The sequence below is a fragment of the Diabrotica virgifera genome, chromosome 7 (assembly GCF_917563875.1).
Source record: "Diabrotica virgifera virgifera chromosome 7, PGI_DIABVI_V3a".
Lineage (NCBI taxonomy): Eukaryota > Metazoa > Arthropoda > Insecta > Coleoptera > Chrysomelidae > Diabrotica > Diabrotica virgifera.
In genome coordinates this window covers 29,765,268-29,786,751 of record NC_065449.1, presented here as the reverse complement: position 1 = coordinate 29,786,751, position 21,484 = coordinate 29,765,268, and the positions used below count along the sequence as shown (strand labels likewise).

The following is a 21,484-nucleotide window of genomic DNA, read 5'->3' as shown; positions in this document are numbered from 1 at the left end:
TTCGTTAGATATTATAATGTTTAATCGAGAATATACTTTGTTCTTATCTGAATGGCAAAATTGAGTAGAAAGAACTGATGAATCATGTGGAACATTGTTCTCATCTTTTCTCTAGTTAGATTAGTTTTCATGATCTTTCACATAAGTTGTTGATCATAAAATATATTTCATATTTCAGGTTGGTGCTGAGAATTGTAAACCAGCCATGTCACTAATAGAGTATGACAGAGAACTCCAGAGCGCAATGGAATTCGTTTTCGGTAATGTTTTTATCTGTAGAGATTTAAGTATTGCCAAGCAGATCTCTTTCCACGACAAAATCAGGAGAAAGTGTGTCACTCTAGATGGTGATGTTACGGATCCATCTGGTACTCTTAGCGGTGGTGCTCCAATAAAAGGAGGCAGTATGTTTTTGCAGCTCTGGGAGGCGCAGAAAAAAGAGGTAATACAGTTGATCCATAATTTTTAACACTAATGTGAGATTTTTTGTACTGCCTAAATACCTCTAATACATTTTTTTGTTGTGTAGGGCCTACTTGCTACAAAAGAGAGAGAATTAGAAAAAATCAATGCGCTTATTCAACAGTTGAGTGGTCAACAAGAAAAGTATAACTCTCTAAAACATAAATTGGATATGGCTCAGCATGAATTGAATTTTGTGCAACAAAAACTACAAAGAACTACTCATCATAGAGAGCAAGAAGAGATTAATAATCTACAGGTTCAAATAGGTTAGTAGACATTTTCTTTGTATTTATATTGTAGACATATTCATTCTATTTTTACATTGGATATGTAAAAACACAATATAAAAGGGGCGGTAATATTAAATCTTCCAAAATTTATGATTTTTTTTATTAATTTTAATGAATATTTGTTTTGAATTTGTAGAATTAAAACTAACCTACAGATATAAACTTATTCCCATTGGACAACAGTAGTATTTAAAAATTATATTATAGAACTCGATGCTCCATCACATCATAGCTAAAGAATAGATAAAATATTCATTTTTTATTTAGATCCAATATTCTTCTTCTTCTCGTAGCTCTACAACACGGGGTGGGTCTTGGTTGACTGTACAACTCATTGCCTTCTCTAAAAGTACATATCCATACATGGGTGCTCCGTGCTCGGTGTAGCAGCTACACATAGTGAATCCATTGGTGCTCCCGTCTCGGCGCTCACCCTCTTCGCTCAACAGGTTTGCGGTTTATGTAGGGGAGCGCATGCCGTATCCATTTGAACAATTACACCGAGCACGGAGCACCCACGTATGCATACGTACCTTAACGGTCGTCCATAATAGTTGGGGGGGGGTAGCCCAATTGTTCTTAAATCTATATTTATTATTTATTTATTAAGCTCAACAGGCCGTGAAGGCCTAGGGCTGAAAGATTTAATTTTTCCTTACAATTACTATTACATATTTATATATAATGCTATATCCTATACTACTACAATATATACAATATTACATTTGTTTGTATAAAACACTTAATACTACACTTAACATTATAGTCTTTCCATACATTTCTTCACCACTTCCTTCCATTGTTTTCTGTCCAAAGCTTTTTCTTTCCAGTTTACAATATTACTTTGTTTTAAGTCTTCATATACGCTGTCCTTCCATCTCCTTCTTGGTCTTCCTATTCTTCTTTTTTGTATTGGCTTACGTAATAGAACCATTTTTGGCATTCTCGCCTTTCCCATTCTTTCTATGTGTCCTAAGTATCGGATTCTCTGTGCTTTGATTGCCGTCGTTATTTTTGGTTCATTATATAGTTCTTCAAGTTCCTTATTATTTCTTCTTCTCCATTGACCGTCTATTTTCACGCCTCCATATATTGCTCGTTGTATTTTCCTCTCCCATCTTTCTAAAAGGTCTATTTCTGATTTTTTAAGCACCCATGTTTCACATGCATATGTAGCTGTAGGTCTGATAACTGTTTTGTAGATTCTTATTTTTGTTTTTCTTGACACATCTTTGGATTTCATTAATGGACGCAATGCTCCATACTTTTTGTTTGCTTTTGCTATTCTTGCTTTTATTTCCCCTTCCCCATGTCCCTTTTCATCTACTTTTACACCCAGGTATGTAAATTCTGAAACTTTTAAATGCGCATACATTTTCTCCTTCTATCTCCAATGTGAAATTGTCTTCATTTTCTTTATCTGTTTCTCCCATTATCATGTATTTTGTCTTTTCCTTATTTATGAGAAGACCAAAAGGTTTGGCTTGTTTTATTATATTGCTCATTAATTTTGTTAGCTCTTTCTTACTTGTCGATAATAATGTTAGATCATCTGCGAATGCAATACATTGGTGGCCATTTTTAAAAATCGTTTCCTGTGTGCTTATTTTACTTTTCCTGATTATTCCTTTCAGTATTACATTAAAAAGAGTCGTTGATAGTGGGTCTCCTTGTCTTAATCCTTCCTTTGTTTCAAAATTATTTGATTTATGTCCCTTCCATGCTATTTCGTTTGTGGAGTTATCCATAGTCATCTTTACCATCCTGACGATTTTACTTGGTATGCCCATTTCTTTCATTAGTGCGTACATCTGTTGCCGCTTTACCGTATCATAGGCCTGTTTAAAGTCGACGAACAGGACGTATACTGCTATTTTATGTTCGTAGCACGTAGTTTGGATTTCTTTTAACGCAAATATTTGGTCTGTCGTCGACCTATTACTTCTGAATCCTGCCTGATATTCGCCCAATATCTTTTCCGTGTATTGATTCAGCTTTTTTCTTAAGATGTTTGTCAATATTTTGTACACGACTTCTAGCAACGCGATACCTCTATAATTTTCACATCTCATTTTATCACCTTTTTTATGTATGGGGCATATCCTTGCCCTGGTCCATTCTCCTGGCATTCTTTCTGTTTCCCATATACTTTTTATCAGGTTATGTATCTCCTTGTGTAGTCTTTTTCCTCCTGTCTTTATCATTTCGTTCTTAAATCTAACCATATGTTATCTCTCCATCGCATTTGTAATTGCCATAAGTAGTGCAGTCATTGAAGCGTAAAATGGGTTTTTACCTCCGAAATTTTTTACTATGAACCGATTTACATGAGATTTTGGAATTAGACTTATCTTTCCCCAAACTTCAAAAGTGATATTTACCCGAACTCCGTTTTTTATTTTTAAGGGGTGAAAACAACCCCTTAATGGAAAAATTGACATTGAGCCATTTTATCGCCAGAAAACGTGTTTAATAATAAAGAGTGACATTGTGAAGTGTTTTCTAACACAATAACCTCATGTTAAACCCATTGTCATCCCCGTGAAAACCGTACAACCCTTGTAAAAAACCCCTAAATCGAAAAAGTTTACAAAAAATTAATTTAGTATGGCATAAAAAGATTTAAATATAGAGTAAATGCTATTTTACGTTCTCTATCTTAATTATCATATTGTTAACCCCCTTTCAAGCCTTAAAAATAATCCCGAAATAGAAAAAATTTATAAAAAATTAATTTGGTTTGACAAGAAAGCTTAGAGTAAATAGTATTTTACGTTCTCTATCTTAATTATTTAATTTCAACCCTTAAAATCAACCCCTCGATTAAAAATTGTATAAAAAATTTCTTTTGATAAACTAAAAAGGATTTAAATATCGTTCCACGTTCTCGAAAAAGCTATGCTGAAAAATCATATGCTCAAAGTTCTTTAACCCTTAAAACTACCCCTAAATTCAAACATTGAATATGTATGATTTAGTTTTTGGGCCATAACTACTTGAAGCTATCATAACTTATAAAAAACCATTTTGAAGCTAATTAAAAGAGCTACAACTTTTTTCATTATAATATGTAGTGAAAAACCTTTTATTTTGAAACGGTGAACGGTCAAAGGGCTCGAGAAAGATTGTGGTTGCGCTACCGCGCGCTCTTTAATCAGTCATATCTTTTGCAATTTTTGTGTAATAGGAAAAACAAATAAACCAAGATTTTTGTCAAAAAAACCTATTTTTTTGTTATTACACTTTTTTACGTATCTTTCATTATTTTTGAGATATTATGAAAAGAAGGTGGCTTTTTTAAAAATTCGAAAAAAAATTTTTTCTTAAAATCGTGCTTTTTTCAAAATATATTTGTTGCAAAGCAGCGAAACTGCTAGAATCCATCAAACTCTTTATACTAAAGTTGATTCTAGACGCAATACGATTAATTTTAATTTTGGTGGAAATGGCACTTATGAAATACATTGATTTAAAAAAAAAACCATTAGATGTTCCTCCTTTTTTTCATTACTGCTCACTCATTTTACGTACAAAAGACTTTTAACAGTACTAATTTTAAAGCTTATTTTAAGCACTATAAAATCCTTTCTCATTAGCATGCATAAAATTTATTCGCTCTCCGCTAGATGGCATTGACTTTGACTACATCGATTAAATTTTATCATTTCAGTTTGTTCATTTTTTTACTTGCTACAATTTTGTTAAGTATAATATTATCGTTAAAACGCATATTTTTGGAGATATTTGCAAAAAACTGTTGAAAATCGTCAGAAAATTCCGAATTTTCAATTGCCAATAACTTGAAAAGTATTGGGTTTTTGAAAAAACTTTATACAACATTTTTTACTTAAAATTAGGTCTTCCATGGATATCTGAGGTTATTTTGAAAAAAAAGTCCTTAACCGATAAGGGGTGGCAATCACCCCCAGGGTGAAAACGGAGTTCGGGTCAATATCACTTTTGAAGTTAAGGGTAGGATAAGCCTAATTCCAAAATTTCATGTAAATCGGTTCATAGTAAAAAATTTCTGAGCTAAAAAGCCTCAAAATGACTGCACTAAAGGGAATTCTTGGATGTGGCCTGCCCCATTGTCTCTTGGACTATGCCGCTAGCCCTATACATCTGTTTGACCTCGGCTTTTCATTCGGTATTGGTTAGTATTCGGGTCATGATAAGGTCCAAAGATTCTTCTGAGGATTTTTCTCTCAAAACATTGGAGTTTCCATTCCATTTCCTTTATCAGCGTCCATGTCTCACACCCACACATGAGCACAGGTCTTATTACTCTCTTATATATCCTTTAGATCCAATATGTCAATGGAAAACAGTGTTGTTGTATATTTCCGGGTGTATTATTAGTTTCTTATTTTGTCAATGAAGTTGCATCTTGCTTTCCAAACTGTGTTTGATTTTCTTTGTTTTGTTTAGTTAGTCTAGTCGTGTTTTTGTTCTTCTTGAATTCCCTCATTTTTCTCTGAATTCCTTATTACACATCCGTATTTGTTTCAGTTCTGTCAGCGGATATCTTCTTGCTCTTCCAATCGTTTATTAAAAAACTTCATAAAAGGTCGTGCAAAACGTTTTCCACAAGGAAAAAGTTTTCCTGTAGTTGGCTGTATACCATGTAATACAAAAAGCAGTAAAATCCTTTATAAAAGGTATATTTAAAATCCCTCAAAAGGGCTGCATCAAAATCACAACATAACTAGTTTTCAACTGGTTTACCAGTCATCATCAGTGCTTACCTAAAATGAATATAACCTGGTAAAATAATGCAAAGATATTGAAATTTTAACTACGATTAAGAAGAGTTATAGGTTATACTCACCTGCAATGTACATGCTAAGCACCAAGATATTATTTAACAAAAATATGTGTGTAAAGCCCAGTAAAAGTAGTCCGTCAAAGAAACATTGGTTTAAAATGCTACATTAAGTGTGGATGTTTAAAATATTTTGCTAATCTACCCCAGGTAACATCTAAGCTGTGGATTTGACTTGTTCACATGGTGAAGTATGACAGCAAGTGACACTGAAATGGATAGAGACCTAAAATATTTTGCTAATCTGGCCCAGGTAACATCTAAGCTGTGGATTTGACTTGTTCACATGGTGAAGTATGACAGCAAGTGACAATGAAATGGATAGAGACCTCCGAACGATGACAAGACAGAAATGACAGTTCGACATGAAGTTGAAAATTAACCTGTCATATTTAAAGACTATGGTTAATAAATTCGATAACATTAAATCAACACAAAATTGCTTTTTTAAATCTTAGATCTCTTGATAATAAGATTTGATTACTGAATTTAGTTCTCGAATACAAAACATTTGTGTAATGTGGTTTGCCTAACTAACTCCACTTACAGTATACGTGAATACATTTTTAACTACAACAACTAGTTTAATGAATTTTAAATGATAATTTTCACAGTGGAGTGTGTTGTTACATCATTTCTAATTTTAACAAGCTGTACACCATAGTCTTTAAATATGACAGGTTAATTTTCAACTTCCTGTGGAACTGTCATTTCTGTCTTGTCATCGTTCGGAGGTCTCTATCCATTTCATTGTCACTTGCTGTCATACTTTCACCATGTGAACAAGTCAAATCCACAGCTCAGATGTTACCTGGGGCAGATTAGCAAAATATTTTAAACATCCACACTTAATGTAGCATTTTAAACCAATGTTTCCTTGACGGACTACTTTTATGGTTCTTTTCACGAGCATTTTTCAGTGCGTCACAGTTTTTCGATTTCTCTCTTAACGCATTAAATTGTATGTGACAGAAAAAAACGCACGTCGCTGATTACATTTCGTCACCCGTGTTGAGCTGGCCCCCCCCACTTGCAAAAATTAAAAAGCAAATAGCCCTGATTTATGAGCTATTTATGAGCTCTCATATTCCGCAAACTAAAAATTTTGAGCTCGTTCCACTGAGCAGGAATTTAATACCCTAGTGGGGGGGGCTGAGTCAGCCCCCCCCCACTACTTAAAAATAGGAATATTGAATCGGTTTTTGCGGCAGAATTACGAGCTATTTATGAGCTCTTGAAATTATATAGTTTCGATTTTTGAGCTCATCCCCTTCACCCCCAAACAACCCTTTAATTGATTTAACTTAAGAGAAAGATGCTGAGAAAACTTAAAATATATCGTATTGCGAATATAATTCCTATAGCTTATATACTCTAAGAATACACTATTAAATCAAGAGCATTTCGATTATTGAGCTACAACCCCTTCGCCAGAAAACCACCCTATCTTCCCGGCTTAAGAGAAAGTTGTAATTAAAATGCGTTAAACTAATTATTTGGCGACTACATATCATTTAATAATTTATAAGCTTCCAAATTACGCGCATTTAGATCAGTAAATTGCAATTTATTTTGTATAGTGCAGTCACTGAAGGTAAACATAAACGATTACCTTCAATTTCGGTGAACCTTCATCGATTTTCACGAAAATTGGTCAGTGGTTAGAGGATACGTCAAGAAACAAAGATGACATGATACCACCTTGCGCCTTTACCCTGAGGGTGGATACCGCCCCTTCTCGGGGGTGAAAATTATTTTATAAAAAATAACTGCACAAATCAATAAAAGAACAAATTAAAAGCAAAATTTATTATATAAAGTTAATAAAATAAGTAAATACTTTTTAAGTTATTAAAGATCAAAGATTTTAATTATTTGTGAAAAAAATGCATGTTTTGAAGAGGTTTTTTGTAAATCACTGAAAAACTTTAAGTTTTTACAAAAAAGTTAATAGTAGTTTAAAGCTTATATTCTAAGAATAAACTCTAAAATCACGCGCCTTTCGATTATTGAATTACAACCCCTTCGCAAGAAAACCATCCCATATTCCCGGCTTAAGACAGGGTTGTACTTAAAATAATTTAAATTAATTATTTGTCGACTATATATTGTTTAATAATTTATGAGCTCGCAAAATATACGCATCTCAATTATTGAATTGCCATTTTCTTTCTATAGTGCAGTCACTGAAGGTAAAAATCAACTATGACCTTCGATTTCGGTAAATCTCCATTCATTTTCACGAAAATTGGTGAGCGGATTTTGATACTATCAACTTTTTCTGGATCTTATTTTTCATAGGTATTTCTAAGTACTTTGACAAGTATTTAGTACCTAAGTGTTATAAAATGCATCTCTTTCCCGTTATTTAAGCTTGAACCCTTAGATTTGAACAGTCGCGGAAAAAATATACATTTAATTACCAATAACTTACTTTAAATTAACATTAAAGGGTTTTTCAAGTAAGCAATTTATTATATTTTTTATTAGCTTCAATTTTAGTGATGAAAACTTTTTTGTAAAAACTTACAGTTTTTGAGTCATTTATGAAAAATCGCTCTAAAGCATGCATTTTCTTTCCAAAAATTAAAATATTTGATCTTTAATAACTAAAAAGTATTGATTTATTTTAATCACATTATATAACAAATTTTGCTTACAATTTGTCCCTTCTCGATTTGTGGGGTTATTTTTAATAAAGTAATTTTCACTCCCCAGAAAGGGGTGACATATACCCCAGGCTAAAACCCCAAGTTGTTATTGTCAATTCGTGAAAATAAATGGCGATTTACCGAAATCGAAGGTAATAGTTGATTTTTACCTTCAGTGACTGCACTATAGAAAGAAAATGGCAATTCAATAATTGAGATGCGTATATTTTGCAAGCTCTTATACGATATGTAGTCGCCAAATAATTAATTTAAATTATTTTAAGAACAACTCTCTCTTAAGCCGGGAATATGGGGTCGTTTTCTTGCGAAGGGGTTGTAGCTCTATAATCGAAAGACGCGTGATTTAAGAGTTTATTCTTAGAATATAAGCTATACGTATTTTACTACTATTAACTTTTTTGTAAAAACTTAAAGTTTTTTAGTGATTTACAAAAACCTCTTCAAAACATGCATTTTTTCACAAATAATTAAAATCTTTGATCTTTAATAACTTAAAAAGTATTGACTTATTTTATTAACTTTATATAATAAATTTTGCTTTTAATTTGTTCTTTTATTGATTTGTGCATTTATTTTTTATAAAATAATTTTCACCCCCGAGAAGGGGCGGTATCCACCCTCAGGGTAAAGGCGCAAGGTGGTACCATGTCACCTTTGTTTCTTGACGTATCCTCTAACTACTGACCAATTTTCGTGAAAATCGATGAAGGTTCACCGAAATTGAAGGTAATCGTTGATTTTTACCTTCAGTGACTGCACTATACAAAATAAATTGCAATTTACTGATCTAAATGCGCGTAATTTGGAAGCTTATAAATTATTAAATGATATGTAGACGCCAAATAATTAGTTTAATGCATTTTAAGTACAACTTTCTCTTAAGCCGGGAAGATAGGGTGGTTTTCTTGCGAAGGGGTTGTAGCTCAATAATCGAAATGCTCTTGATTTAATAGTTTATTCTTAGAGTATATAAGCTATATGAATTATATCCGCAATACGATATATTTTAAGTTTTCTCAGCATCTTTCTCTTAAGTTAAATCAATTAAAGGGTTGTTTGGGGGTGAAGGGGATGAGCTCAAAAATCGAAAGTATATAATTTCAAGAGCTCATAAATAGCTCGTAATTCTGCCGCAAAAACCGATTCAATATTCCTATTTTTAAGTAGTGGGGGGGGCTGACTCAGCCCCCCCCACTAGGGTATTAAATTCCTGCTCAGTGGAACGAGCTCAAAATTTTTAGTTTGCGGAATATGAGAGCTCATAAATAGCTCATAAATCAGAGCTATTTGTTTTTTAATTTTTGCAAGTGGGGGGGGCCAGCTCAACACGGGTCATTTCGTCGGTGACATTTATAACATTTAATCTAGTTGTCAATAGATGGTGCTAATAATATAATATTAAATAATATTATATTATTCTATATAAAAAAAAATTAATCTGTACAATTTATAAGACTATACAAATCAAAGAAAATACCATTCTGTAAATGCAATAAACACAATTGATTTGTTTTTATACCAAATTGCAAATAAAATGTGACAACTGTCAGATTTAACTAAAATGTCATGTTAGAATAAATGTCATAAATGTGTATTTATCACGGACTAACCTTTTTTTCTATCATTTGTGACGCACTGAAAAATGCTCATGAAAAGAACCATACTTGGCTTTGACCCACATATTTCTGTTAAATAATATCTTGGTGGTTAGCATGTACATTGCACGTGAGTATAACCTATAACTCTTCTTAACCGTAGTTAAAATTTCAATATCTTTGCATTATTTTACCGGGTTATATTCATTTTAGGTAAGCACTGATGATGACTGGTAAACCAATCGAAAACTAGTTATGTTGTGATTTGATGTAGCCCTTTTGAGGGATTTTAAATATACCTTTTATAAAGGATTTTACTGTTTTTTCAAAACGTTTTCGTTCTAATTCAGAACATCTTCAGTGCAGTGTTCTGAATTAGAACGAAAACGTTTTGCACGACATTTTATGAAGTTTTTTTAATAAACGATTTTATACCAGTATACAACTTGAAGTTTTTACTTCTGTATGAGTTTTTTAAACTATGGTATACAGCCAACTATTGGGATTTTCCCATTGATTTTAGATTAAATAACTCTTTCGTTTATTTTCAGAAACCTTAAAAGAAAAAGTGAAGACCTGCAAAGAAATTGAGACACAAGCCAATAAAAAGGCTAAAGAATTAGAAGCAAAGATGAAAGACGCCAAAGGTTACCGTGAAAAACAACTCAAAGAAGCCGAGACGGAAATGAAAAAAATGAAAACAAAGGCAGAGAAGAGTAGAAACGAATGGAAGAAGCGCGAACAAGACTATGAAACGTTGAATTTGGAAATTTCTGAATTACGAACTGGTTTGGATACTGTTAAAGATCAAATAGAAGTTTGCAAGCAAACTATTGCTGAACTCCAGGGTCAATATGACGAAATGGTCGGTGGAGTTTCAGAACTAAAGGTAATCATTATTATATTATAAATATTATATTCCTTGTCATAAATAAAACACTTAATATTGCTTAAACGTTTCGGCTATTTGCCATTTTCAACAAGCACTTTAATAATTATGAAACATTACACTGTTATATTATTACATATACTTACACAACGAATGCAAGGACTGCAAGGTAATAGTCAGTGAGACAGTAAGCCAACAGCATAAGCTGCTTGTTCTGGACATCGAAGTAAGAAGCGAACCTAAACAAAAATATCGGAGAGGACCACAAAAAATCAAGTGGTGCTGTGTATTCAAACCTATACGATCAACTTGATACCAGAGAGGGCGAAACAAAGATATATGAAATAGCCAAACAGAGAGAAAAGAAAGCAAAGGATTTTAATCAGATTAGATGTATCCGAGATGAAAATAATAAAATATTTATTCACGAAAAGAATGTCAAAAAGAGATGGAGAAAGTAGGTACTTTGACAGTTTATTAAATGAAGAATTTGACAGACAGCCTGTGGAGTTAACGGAGGCAGTAGCAGCAATGGTCACCAAAATAACAAACGAGGCAGTGTCTCAAGTTCTTCAAAAAATAAAGAAAGGAAAAGCAGTTGGACCAGTTGATATTCCTGAGGAAGTATGGAGAGCATTTGGAGAGACAGGAACAAGTTGACTAGCAGGTCTATTTAATAGAATTATGGAAGTTGGACATATGCCAGACGAATGGAGAAGCAGTATATTAGTACCTGTTTACAAAAACAAGGGAGATATACAAAAATGTACAAACTACAGGGCTATAAAACTACTTAGCCACACCCTGAAATTATGGGAGAGAGTAATTGATAGACAGATACGTGAAAAAACTGAAATATCCGATAATCCGAAAAAGAATTTTGTAATCGACTATTTTAGAGGCATATTTGCTCTAGCGGATTTAAACTCATAAAAATATTTAAAATGGTATATATAATATGTATTTATATATAATAATTAACTTATAAAATATGAACTTTTAATTATTTATTTAAAAAATTTAAAAAAGATACGCAACAGCCGGGTTTGGAACTCGGGACCTTTCGATCTGCAGTCTAATGCTCTACCACTGGGCCACCATCAATTTGTAATTATCGATTTGTTGACATACTTCAAAATGTAATCCAAATGTCATTGCATTAGTCACATTTTTAAAATAGTTTGAAAGTAAAAAAATCGATTTATCCATAATGAAAAACTAGAACGAACATGTAAACCGAATGGAACCATATAGATTAGCGAACATCTGTAAAAACAACAAGCCGTATAGCAGAAGACCCGTTGGAAGGCCGCCGAATAGGTGGAAAGACAATGTACAGTCAACAACAACTGAAACAGAATAAGAGGTAGACAAACAGGAGTAATCCTAGTCGCACGAAGAAGAAGAAGATTTATCCATTATAATAGCAGTTAAATATTGCATTGTTAGCAAGTTCTGAGCTATTCTGAAAATTGCAGGTGCCTAGGTGGCCTAGAGTTCTGTTTAAAATGGATTACAAAATTTGCGAAGACAGTGACAAAGACGAAGTATATAAAAACGTTTAAAAAAAACAGCCATATGTACCATATTTATCCTTCCTAATGTTTTTTCTTGGCACCATGTCACATTCACTGGAATAACTTTCATCAGACGCAACGTAATCATCTGATAAATCATCTGAATCTGATAAATCACAATCTTCATCTGACATTACTTCATCATATAGTTTTTTATCCGAGCTTGTTCTGCTTCAAAAGAAGACATACTGCCCTATTTATAACACTTCTCGAATTATGCGTTCAAGACTCACTTGTAAAGTAATGCAATAATTGCAAGTAACCATCAACGCCGTTGTTCAGTCAAATAAGTACCGACAAGACTGGCACGACATCTGCCTTCCAAACCGGGTGAGCCATCTGTGGCTCTCACTTTTATTGCTACATAAATAATACACAATTGACTAAATTTGAATGGAAATTATATTGTGGGTTATTTAAAGGCCCATATTTGATAATTTAAGTAAAATTAATGACCGGTCCGCAGATCTCATAAAAATAAAATGCATGCCGGCGCTGAACGTGTTAATAAAAAAATGTTTCATCCGGTATAAAAGGGTGAAGCTCGGTCTAGATTCCGATCCCATACTATATAACTATAAGAAATCTAAAACGATTATAACAATAATTTTTTTCAGCAAGCGGTCAAAGCACTTCAAGCTGAAGTAAAGCAAATACACGCAAAAATAACTGAAAACAATAAAGATATTCAAAAGAAAGACAAAGAGAAAGAGAAGCTGCTGCAATCGAATAACGATATAGAACTTAAAATTAAAGAATGGACCCATGAATTGGGCAAATTGGAGCAAAACTGCAAAATCGCCAAAGAGAGGGTGAGTACCTTTTTTAATTAGTAGTTTTTATAATAATTATTTCGCTGCAAAACCAAATCAAGAGACATATTATATTTCAGTTCGTTCAAAGAGCATCATAAACACCTTTACCGGTTTCAAGCTCCTTATCTTTCTTCAAAGTATATATGACTATCTCTGGACGAACTGAAACAAACTGAAATTTTCCGGACATTATCTGCAAATAAATGTACATTCGTAAAAATATACTAATCTGTAATTTCATACAACAATGTAATTACAATAAACAACAATGTAATTTGCAATTTACTTTCGTTCTTCTTATTTTGCACAGTAAAATATTCGTTGTCGAAGTAATCCAAAACAGGCGTATGTTCGTGGAATAGGGTATAATATCAAAGTAGCTCTTAAAAGAACTGAATTTATTCAAGTAAATACAACTGATTATACAACCTAACCCAGTTTCACTGTCAAAGTAACAGAAATCGAATCAGTCAGATTATAGTTGACCAGCACGATTACTCGAATAGTAGTTTATACAATCATTATCTCTACTGATGTTGAATGTTTTTCTAAGAATGACATTAGAAGTACAGAAATAGTCAAGTGTGAGTTTAAATTTTCTACTAAATTAATATAACTACGTTGAACAATTGTATCGCCGTCTCACTCTGTCAATTATAAATATGTAACTGCGTATGTCTTGGATAACGTTTTTGCTTTGTAGACAACACTTAATAATCTATCTCTATCGTTTGTTATTTATAGAAAAAGGCAGCAAATCCAAAATATGTGCGTGATATGATCGTTCATGGGTATTCTTTAATTTTTCCGACTGTAGAAACCACGAAGGCGAAACCAGAAACTTGGTCTCAATAAAAATTTTATTTTTGATATTATTTTTCATTTTATTAAAACAAAACTTTGAATTGTAATAATTTTTACATAATATAAAATGATAATTTTCTTCCTGTTTTAGGAAAAAGAATTTTCGAAGAAGATTGATCGTAATAATCCAAATCTACCAAAAGCGGAGAAAATGTCTAAGAAAGAAGGTCATGAACTGGACAGTAGGATTAAAAGTTACGACTCTAAAAAACAGAAACTAGGCAGAGTTGTTAATACAAAAGCCCAAATTATGTTTGAACAAGAAGAAAAACAGGTACATAATACGAATTGTTTGATGTTCAACATCCAACATTGCCTTTAATTTATAATGTAATTAATGTATGACATTTTTGTCGATATCCCATGCAGAAAAGTTTCTATAACTTTAATTTTTGTGGGAACAGTGTCAGTGTACACTTAAATATCAATCATTTGCCTTATCCCTATGCGGGGTCGGCTTCCCTAATTGCATTTCTCCACACCGTTCTATCTTGGGTCATATCAATGTTAATCCCCTTTACCAACATGTCCTGCCTTATCGTCTCCCCCCAGGTCTTCTTTGGTCTTCGTCTCCTACTCCTTCCAGGAATCTGCACTTCAGCTATTCTTTGTATTGGGTGATTAACGTCTCGACGTTGAACATGACCAAACCATCTTAACCTATGCTCTCTCATTTTGGCATCAATTGGTGCCACACCCAGACTTCCCCTAATATACTCATTTCTAATTTTATCCTTCTTTGTCACTCCACTCATCCATCTAAGCATTCTCATTTCCGCCACATGCATTCGTTGTTCCTCTTTCTTTTTCACTGCCCAACATTCAGTTCCGTACATCATAGCCCGTCGTATGGCTGTTTTATAGAATTTTCCTTTCAGCTTCATTGGAATTTTTCTGTCACACAACACACCACTCGCTTCTTTCCACTTCATCCATCCAGCCCTAATTCTACAGCATGCATCTCCATCTATTTCTCCATTACTCTGTAATATCGATCCTAGGTACTTAAAACTATTGCTTTTCACAATCATTTCGCCATCCACAGATGCCATTTTATTTGTAGTAACTCCATCTTTAAATGAACATTCCAGATACTCTGTTTTTGTCCTACTAAGTTTTAAACCTTTTTCCTCCAGAGCTTGTCTCCACTGTTCCAGTTTTTGTTCTAAGTCTCTTTCACTATTTCCTATTAACACTACATCATCAGCATATAGTAGGCACCATGGAATGCTACCCTGTAGTTTCGCTGTTATCTGGTCCAAAACTAATGAGAATAAATAAGGACTAAGCACCGAGCCTTGGTGCAATCCTACTTTCACCTGAAATTTATCAGTCTGTCCCACACCTGTCCTAACACTAGTCGTTACTCCCTCATACATATCTTTAACAATCTTTACATATTCGCCAGGGACTCCTTTCTTATTGAGTGCCCACCACAGAATCTCTCAAGGAATTCTATCATATGCTTTCTCAAGATCAATGAGTACCATATATGAGTTTGGTCTCTTTATTCCTGTATTTTTTCATCAGTTGCCTTACAATGAAAATTGCATCTGTTGTTGATCTGCCCTGCATAAAGCCAAATTGAGTATCGGATATTTTGGTCTCTTCACGTATCCGTCTATCAATTACTCTCTCCCATATTTTCATAAACTTAAACGACAGATTCACACCCAATAATGTCGCTAAAGAAATAACCAGATCCATCTTCTTTTTTGGTTGATCATGTCGGTCTTCTATGGTAATCCATAAATATATTATACTAACACGTCACTAAAAAGTTCTATAAACAACTGTTTTTTAAATAAACACAGACAAAAAAATTACACATTAGTGTCAACATTTTATAAATATCAATTATAATCAATGTTATAAATTTTTATAAATATGTATTATTGTTAGATCAACACTCCAAGAATAATTAATCAACTAGGCTTTTCGTTCCTACTTTTATATCGTCCGAGACGGTACAAAAACACGTTTTACGTAATTCATTGGCGTACTCTAAACGATAAAATTATATTATCGTCACAGAATAGGGCTTTTCATATTGTCATTTGTTTTGAGCTTCTGTCAAATGTCGTATAATCCGTGTATAATATTAATATACACGGATTATACAACATATGACAGAAGCTCGAAACAAATGACTGTGAATGAAAAGCCCTATTCAGATTTAATACTAATTGTGACAATATTTCTTCGGATATTGTGTGCTCTATGTCAATTGTTGCCGTTTGGTCCAATATAGTTGTTCTCACAATTTCTATAATCTTTTGATGGTTAACGCAGTCAAATTTTTGGGAAATATAATTGACTGGTTTTCAAGTTGCCTTCCCCATCGCAGTACCACAACCATTCGAACTGTTCCAGTCATGCTTGTGGTTGTGCAGTTTCAAGCCGGTCCAGCATTACTTCCTATCCGTCTTGAGCTGGTACTGATGAACCCTGGTGCCCTTCACCTGGGAGGGATAGGAAACAGGTAACTAGATTTGAGGAGGACATAAAGGGGTGTGACACGATTTCTCTTAGTAAGGAATTGATATCAATGCAAGGCTCCCGTGTGCAGGGTTGCTTCCTGAAGCAGGTCTATTCTCTACTGGGATCATACATAGTACCCTATATACTGATTTGCTAACTGTAGTTATTTGATAATTTATTTTTAGTATAACGAACTACGAAAGAGAGAAAAAATAGTAGTGCAGGATAAAAAGAAAATTTTGGAAACCATTCAAGAGATGGATACTCAAAAGAAGAATTCTTTAAAATTAGCATACGACCAAGTTTCCAAGGACTTTGGATCGATCTTTTCAACGCTTCTTCCTGGCGCAAACGCTAGACTGGTACCGCCGCCAGGAAAGACAATCTTAGAAGGTTTAGAGGTAAGTCTTGCGAAGTGTTTTTTACTTAAAAAAGAAGTTATATTTTTTGGGGTCATTAAAAAAAGTTTAATTTTTTTAAAATGAAAGAAAAAAAATACTTATTAGATAATAATGTAATGATTTATAATTTACAATGTAAATAAATTATACATACCGACATACAAACTCAAATCTATAAATGTATTTAAAACAGTGTATTAAACCACTTTTACCACTAATATTTAAAATAAATATATTTACTAATAAATTATTAGTAAATATCGTCACCGTCGCGCGTCGTATATACAGAGTGAGTCTGTAATTTGGAATAAATTCAATAGTTCAAATACTAATTGTTTTTTTTTTGAAAAATGCTCAGACCTGTCGATTAGTATTTCAAATCGAAATGTTTTGCGTACTATATTAATGTATACAGGGTGTCTCAATTTAGAGATATGACGTCATCGTTGATTTTCTTAAATGGCAACACTGTCATTTTGATAGCTATCTTCATAGAGTGTGTAAAGTTAAACATCTTCTTTCTTCTTCTTTTGCCCTTTAATTCGTCCAATTTTGAACATAGTTCCCCCAGTTTCCTCCATTCGCTTCTGTTTAGTTCAACATACATACCTGCAAAATATCAAATGTTTATTCCCTACCATTTACAAGATAATAAAACATAACAAATTTATGTCTGTAATTTGGAATAAATTCAATATTTCAAATACTAATTGTTTTTTTTGAAAAATGCTCAAACCTGCCGATTAGTATTTTAAATCAAAAATTTTTACATATAATTTTAATGTATACAGGGTGTCCCAATTTAGAGATATGACGTCATCGTTGATTTTATTAAATGGCAACACTGTCATTTTGATAGCTATTTTGATAGGGTGTGTAAAGTTATACATAACTGCAAAATATCAAATTTTATTCCCTACCGTTTACAAGATACTAAAAAATAACAAAGTTATGAAAAACAAGTAAATCAAATAATTGAATTTTATTATTTCAATTAAGCAAATTCTCATAATGTTGCCCATTGCCTATTTGACAATATTTTAAAATATCCTTAAAATTGGGCGAAATTATGAGAATTTTTGCTTAATTGAAATAATTAAATTCAATTATTTGATTACTTGTTTTTCATACCTTTGTTATTTTTTAGTATCTTGTAAATGGTGGGGAATAAAAATTTGATATATTGCAGTTATATATAACTTAAAACACCCTATCAGAATAGCTATCAAAATGACAGTGTCGCCATTTTAGAAAATTAACGATGACGTCATATCTCTAAATTGGGACACCCTGTATACATAATTATTGTATGTAAAAATTTTCGATTTGATATAAAAATATAATAAAAATCGACAGGTCTGAACATTTTTCAAAAAAACAATTAGTATTTGAACTATTGAATTTATTCCAAATTACAGACATAACTTTGTTACTTTTTAGTATCTTATAAATGGTAGGGAATAAAATTTTGTTATTTTGCAATTATGTATAACTTTACACCCCCTATCAGAATAGCTATCAAAATGACAGTGTTGCCGTTTAAGAAAATCAACGATGACGTCATATCTCTAAATTGGGACACCCTGTATACATTATTATTGTATGTAAAAAATTTCGATCTGAAATACTAATCGACGGGTCTGAGCATTAAAAAAAACAATTAGTATTTGAGCTATTGAATTTATTCCAAATTACAGACTCACTTTGTATAATTGAATTAACAAAAACACCAATATATTTTTTTGTTTATTCACACTATTCACACTTTGTTTATTTGCTCTCGTATGTAACTTATGAAAGCAACTAACTTCAGACTGTTGTTTTTCTGTCCGTGATAAAATTCACTCTCAATATTTTTACCAATCGCGCCTAAATAAGTACTGGTCCAAAAGTTACTGGTAACGTCCAAAAATCTGTTGAATCATCTTGAAAATGATAAAGTCATATTAGTCCAGGGCGCATCTGTTTTGAGATGGACGTTGAAAGGGGACTCATATTTTTTTGCAGAAATTGCTTGAAAATAACTCAAATAATAATATTTGAGTTATCCTCCCACGCAAAATGGTCCGGAACATTGTTTAAATAATCAAAATGTCAAAATATGAAGGAAAAATTCGATTTTTTAATTGGTTTTTTGATTATAACTTTAAAACTATTCATTTTTGAGAAAAGTTATACTGACATAAAAGTTGCGTAATTAAATTTCCTACAATATAGAATTGGTTAAAAATTTAAAAAATAGTCATCTTTGTTGCAAAATAGCAATAATTGCGAAAAAACCAAACAAAAACAAGTATTCGCATTTTACGTTTTTGAACCATTTATGCTACACTTAGGACCTTCATGTTTTACCCAAAAAAACTTTATGATATAGTAAAAGAACACTGTAAATTCCATTAAGATCGGTTTAATAGATTTTGCATAATAAATTTTGCAATCCAGCTTTCGCAAAAAAAAATTCATTTTTTTTTAAATGTTGCAGGACTGAAAATAAAGCAGATAGCAAGTTGAATTTTTTTTGCTTATAGAAGTGTACTGTACCTTTCATTTACAATTTAGAAAATTAAAATCGATTAATTACCACGGCGTCAGGAAATTTTTTAAATAAACATTAATTTTTGGTGCTACGCGCAGGACAGCGGTGTTCGATTCGCACAAGTTGATTTCCACCAAAATTTCTTCCAATCTTTATCTAATATATTATTTTCTTACTCTATATTTTGTTGTATTTTAATATTTTAATTCCACAAAAATCAAACTAATTTTATTATTGTTTGTGAAATATTGTTTAAACAATTGCATATGTTTAAAAATAATAAACTTTTATTCTCTAAGTTAAAATATATGAACAAAGAAAGTTTTTGCTAAAAAAAGTGTTATTTCAAAAGATAGAGTATGTGTTTTTATTGTGCAATAAACAAATTTATTTATTTATATCGAAATGTAATAAAAATTAAAATGTATCAATCATTATCAAAGGAATGCCCAATCAGAGCAAACTGTCCGCTGTCCTGCGCGTAACACCAATAATTAATGTTAATTTAAAAAAATTCCTGACGCCGTGGTAGTTAATCGATATTAATTTTGCAAATTGCGAATGAAAGGTACAGTATACTCCTATAAGCAAAAAAAAATTCAACCTGCTATCTACTTTATTTTCAGTTCTGTAACATTTTGAAAAAATGAATTTTTTTTGCGAAAGCTGGATTGCAAAATTTATTTTGCAAAATCTGTTGAACCGATCTTAATGAAATTTACAGTATTGTTTTACTGTATCATAAACTTTTTCTTGGTGAAATATGAAGGTCCTAAGTGTAGCATAAATGGTTGAAAAACGTAAAATGCGAATACTTGTTTTTGTATGATTTTTTCGCAATTATTGCTATTTTGCAACTATGGTGACTATTTTTTAAACTTTTAACCAATTCTATATTGTAGGAAATTTTATTACGCAACTTTTATGTCTTGGAAATCTTTTCTTGGAAATGAATACTTTTAAAGTTATAATCAAAAAACCAAGAAAAAATCGAATGTTTCCTTAAATTTTTGACATTTTAGTTATTTAAACAATGTTCCGGACCTTTTTGAGAGGGAGGATAACTCAAATATTATTATTTGATTTATTTTCAAGCAATTTCTGCAAAAAAATTTGAGTCACCTCTCAACGTCCAAATGTACTAATATTTTTACAGATGCGCCCTAGTCTATATATAAATTATGTAAATTATTTATGTTAATATTGAGTTTTTGTTTTAGGTTAAAGTCTCTTTAGGTGGAGTCTGGAAAGATAGTCTGACTGAGCTCAGTGGCGGTCAGAGGTCCCTTGCGGCATTATCTCTGATCCTGGCTATGCTCTTATTTAAACCTGCCCCACTTTATATTTTGGACGAAGTCGACGCAGCTTTAGACATGTCACATACACAAAATATAGGAAATATGTTAAAATCGCATTTTAAAAAGAGTCAGGTGAGAACTTTGTAGCGTTCATTTCAATTCATTAGCTTAGAGAGGGCTCTTTGTAATGTTCATACAACCGTGGTTGAACGTTATTCTCCACATACCATTGTCGTAGATCGGTCCCAATATCTTTCTTTCAAAAGTATTGCTAAGGTTTATTATCTTTTCTGTCAGGATCTATGTTTTTACGCCATATGTCGCTATTGGTTGTATGATAGTTTTATATACACACACCCAAACGTATATGGAATCGCCATGTATTTCAAAGTAATATTTATGTTGTAAAAACAACTTATTTTATTTTTCATTTTAAATTTATCTAACTATTATATTTTGAAACTTATATAAGAATTTGTAAATGCATGTATGTGCTTCGAAAAGGACTGGTTTTTTTTAAAGAACCTTTATTTGTTGTTAAAACTAGTTCTTTAGGTCGATATCACCCGCATTCCCTTCGCGTAGTGTAGTGAGTGTTTTTTCGCTCTTCTTGTGCAAATTTACGTGGTTTGAAATGTACCGGTCTTTATGTTATTCTCATAATATTACATTGTTTTCACTAAACCCTCTTTGTGTTTACACCCCCGAAGCACTTTAAATATTATTAAAGTTTGTATAACTCTCTGTATTTAGAATTGCGATAAGTTATCAATGTTAGA

The 21,484-nt window shown here is 32.2% G+C and overlaps 1 protein-coding gene across 1 annotated transcript in view; it reads left to right on the top strand.

The window, feature by feature from the left end:
- Positions 1–21,484, top strand: part of LOC114328067 (structural maintenance of chromosomes protein 2) — a 50,566-nt gene that overhangs the window by 16,810 nt on the left and 12,272 nt on the right. Inside the window, exons 9-15 of the mRNA XM_028276815.2 lie at positions 179–442; positions 530–731; positions 10,396–10,733; positions 12,928–13,122; positions 14,081–14,263; positions 16,656–16,871; positions 20,628–20,837. Of these exons, the coding sequence (XP_028132616.1) occupies positions 179–442; positions 530–731; positions 10,396–10,733; positions 12,928–13,122; positions 14,081–14,263; positions 16,656–16,871; positions 20,628–20,837 (1,608 nt within the window). The remainder of the gene's footprint in view (positions 1–178; positions 443–529; positions 732–10,395; positions 10,734–12,927; positions 13,123–14,080; positions 14,264–16,655; positions 16,872–20,627; positions 20,838–21,484) is intronic.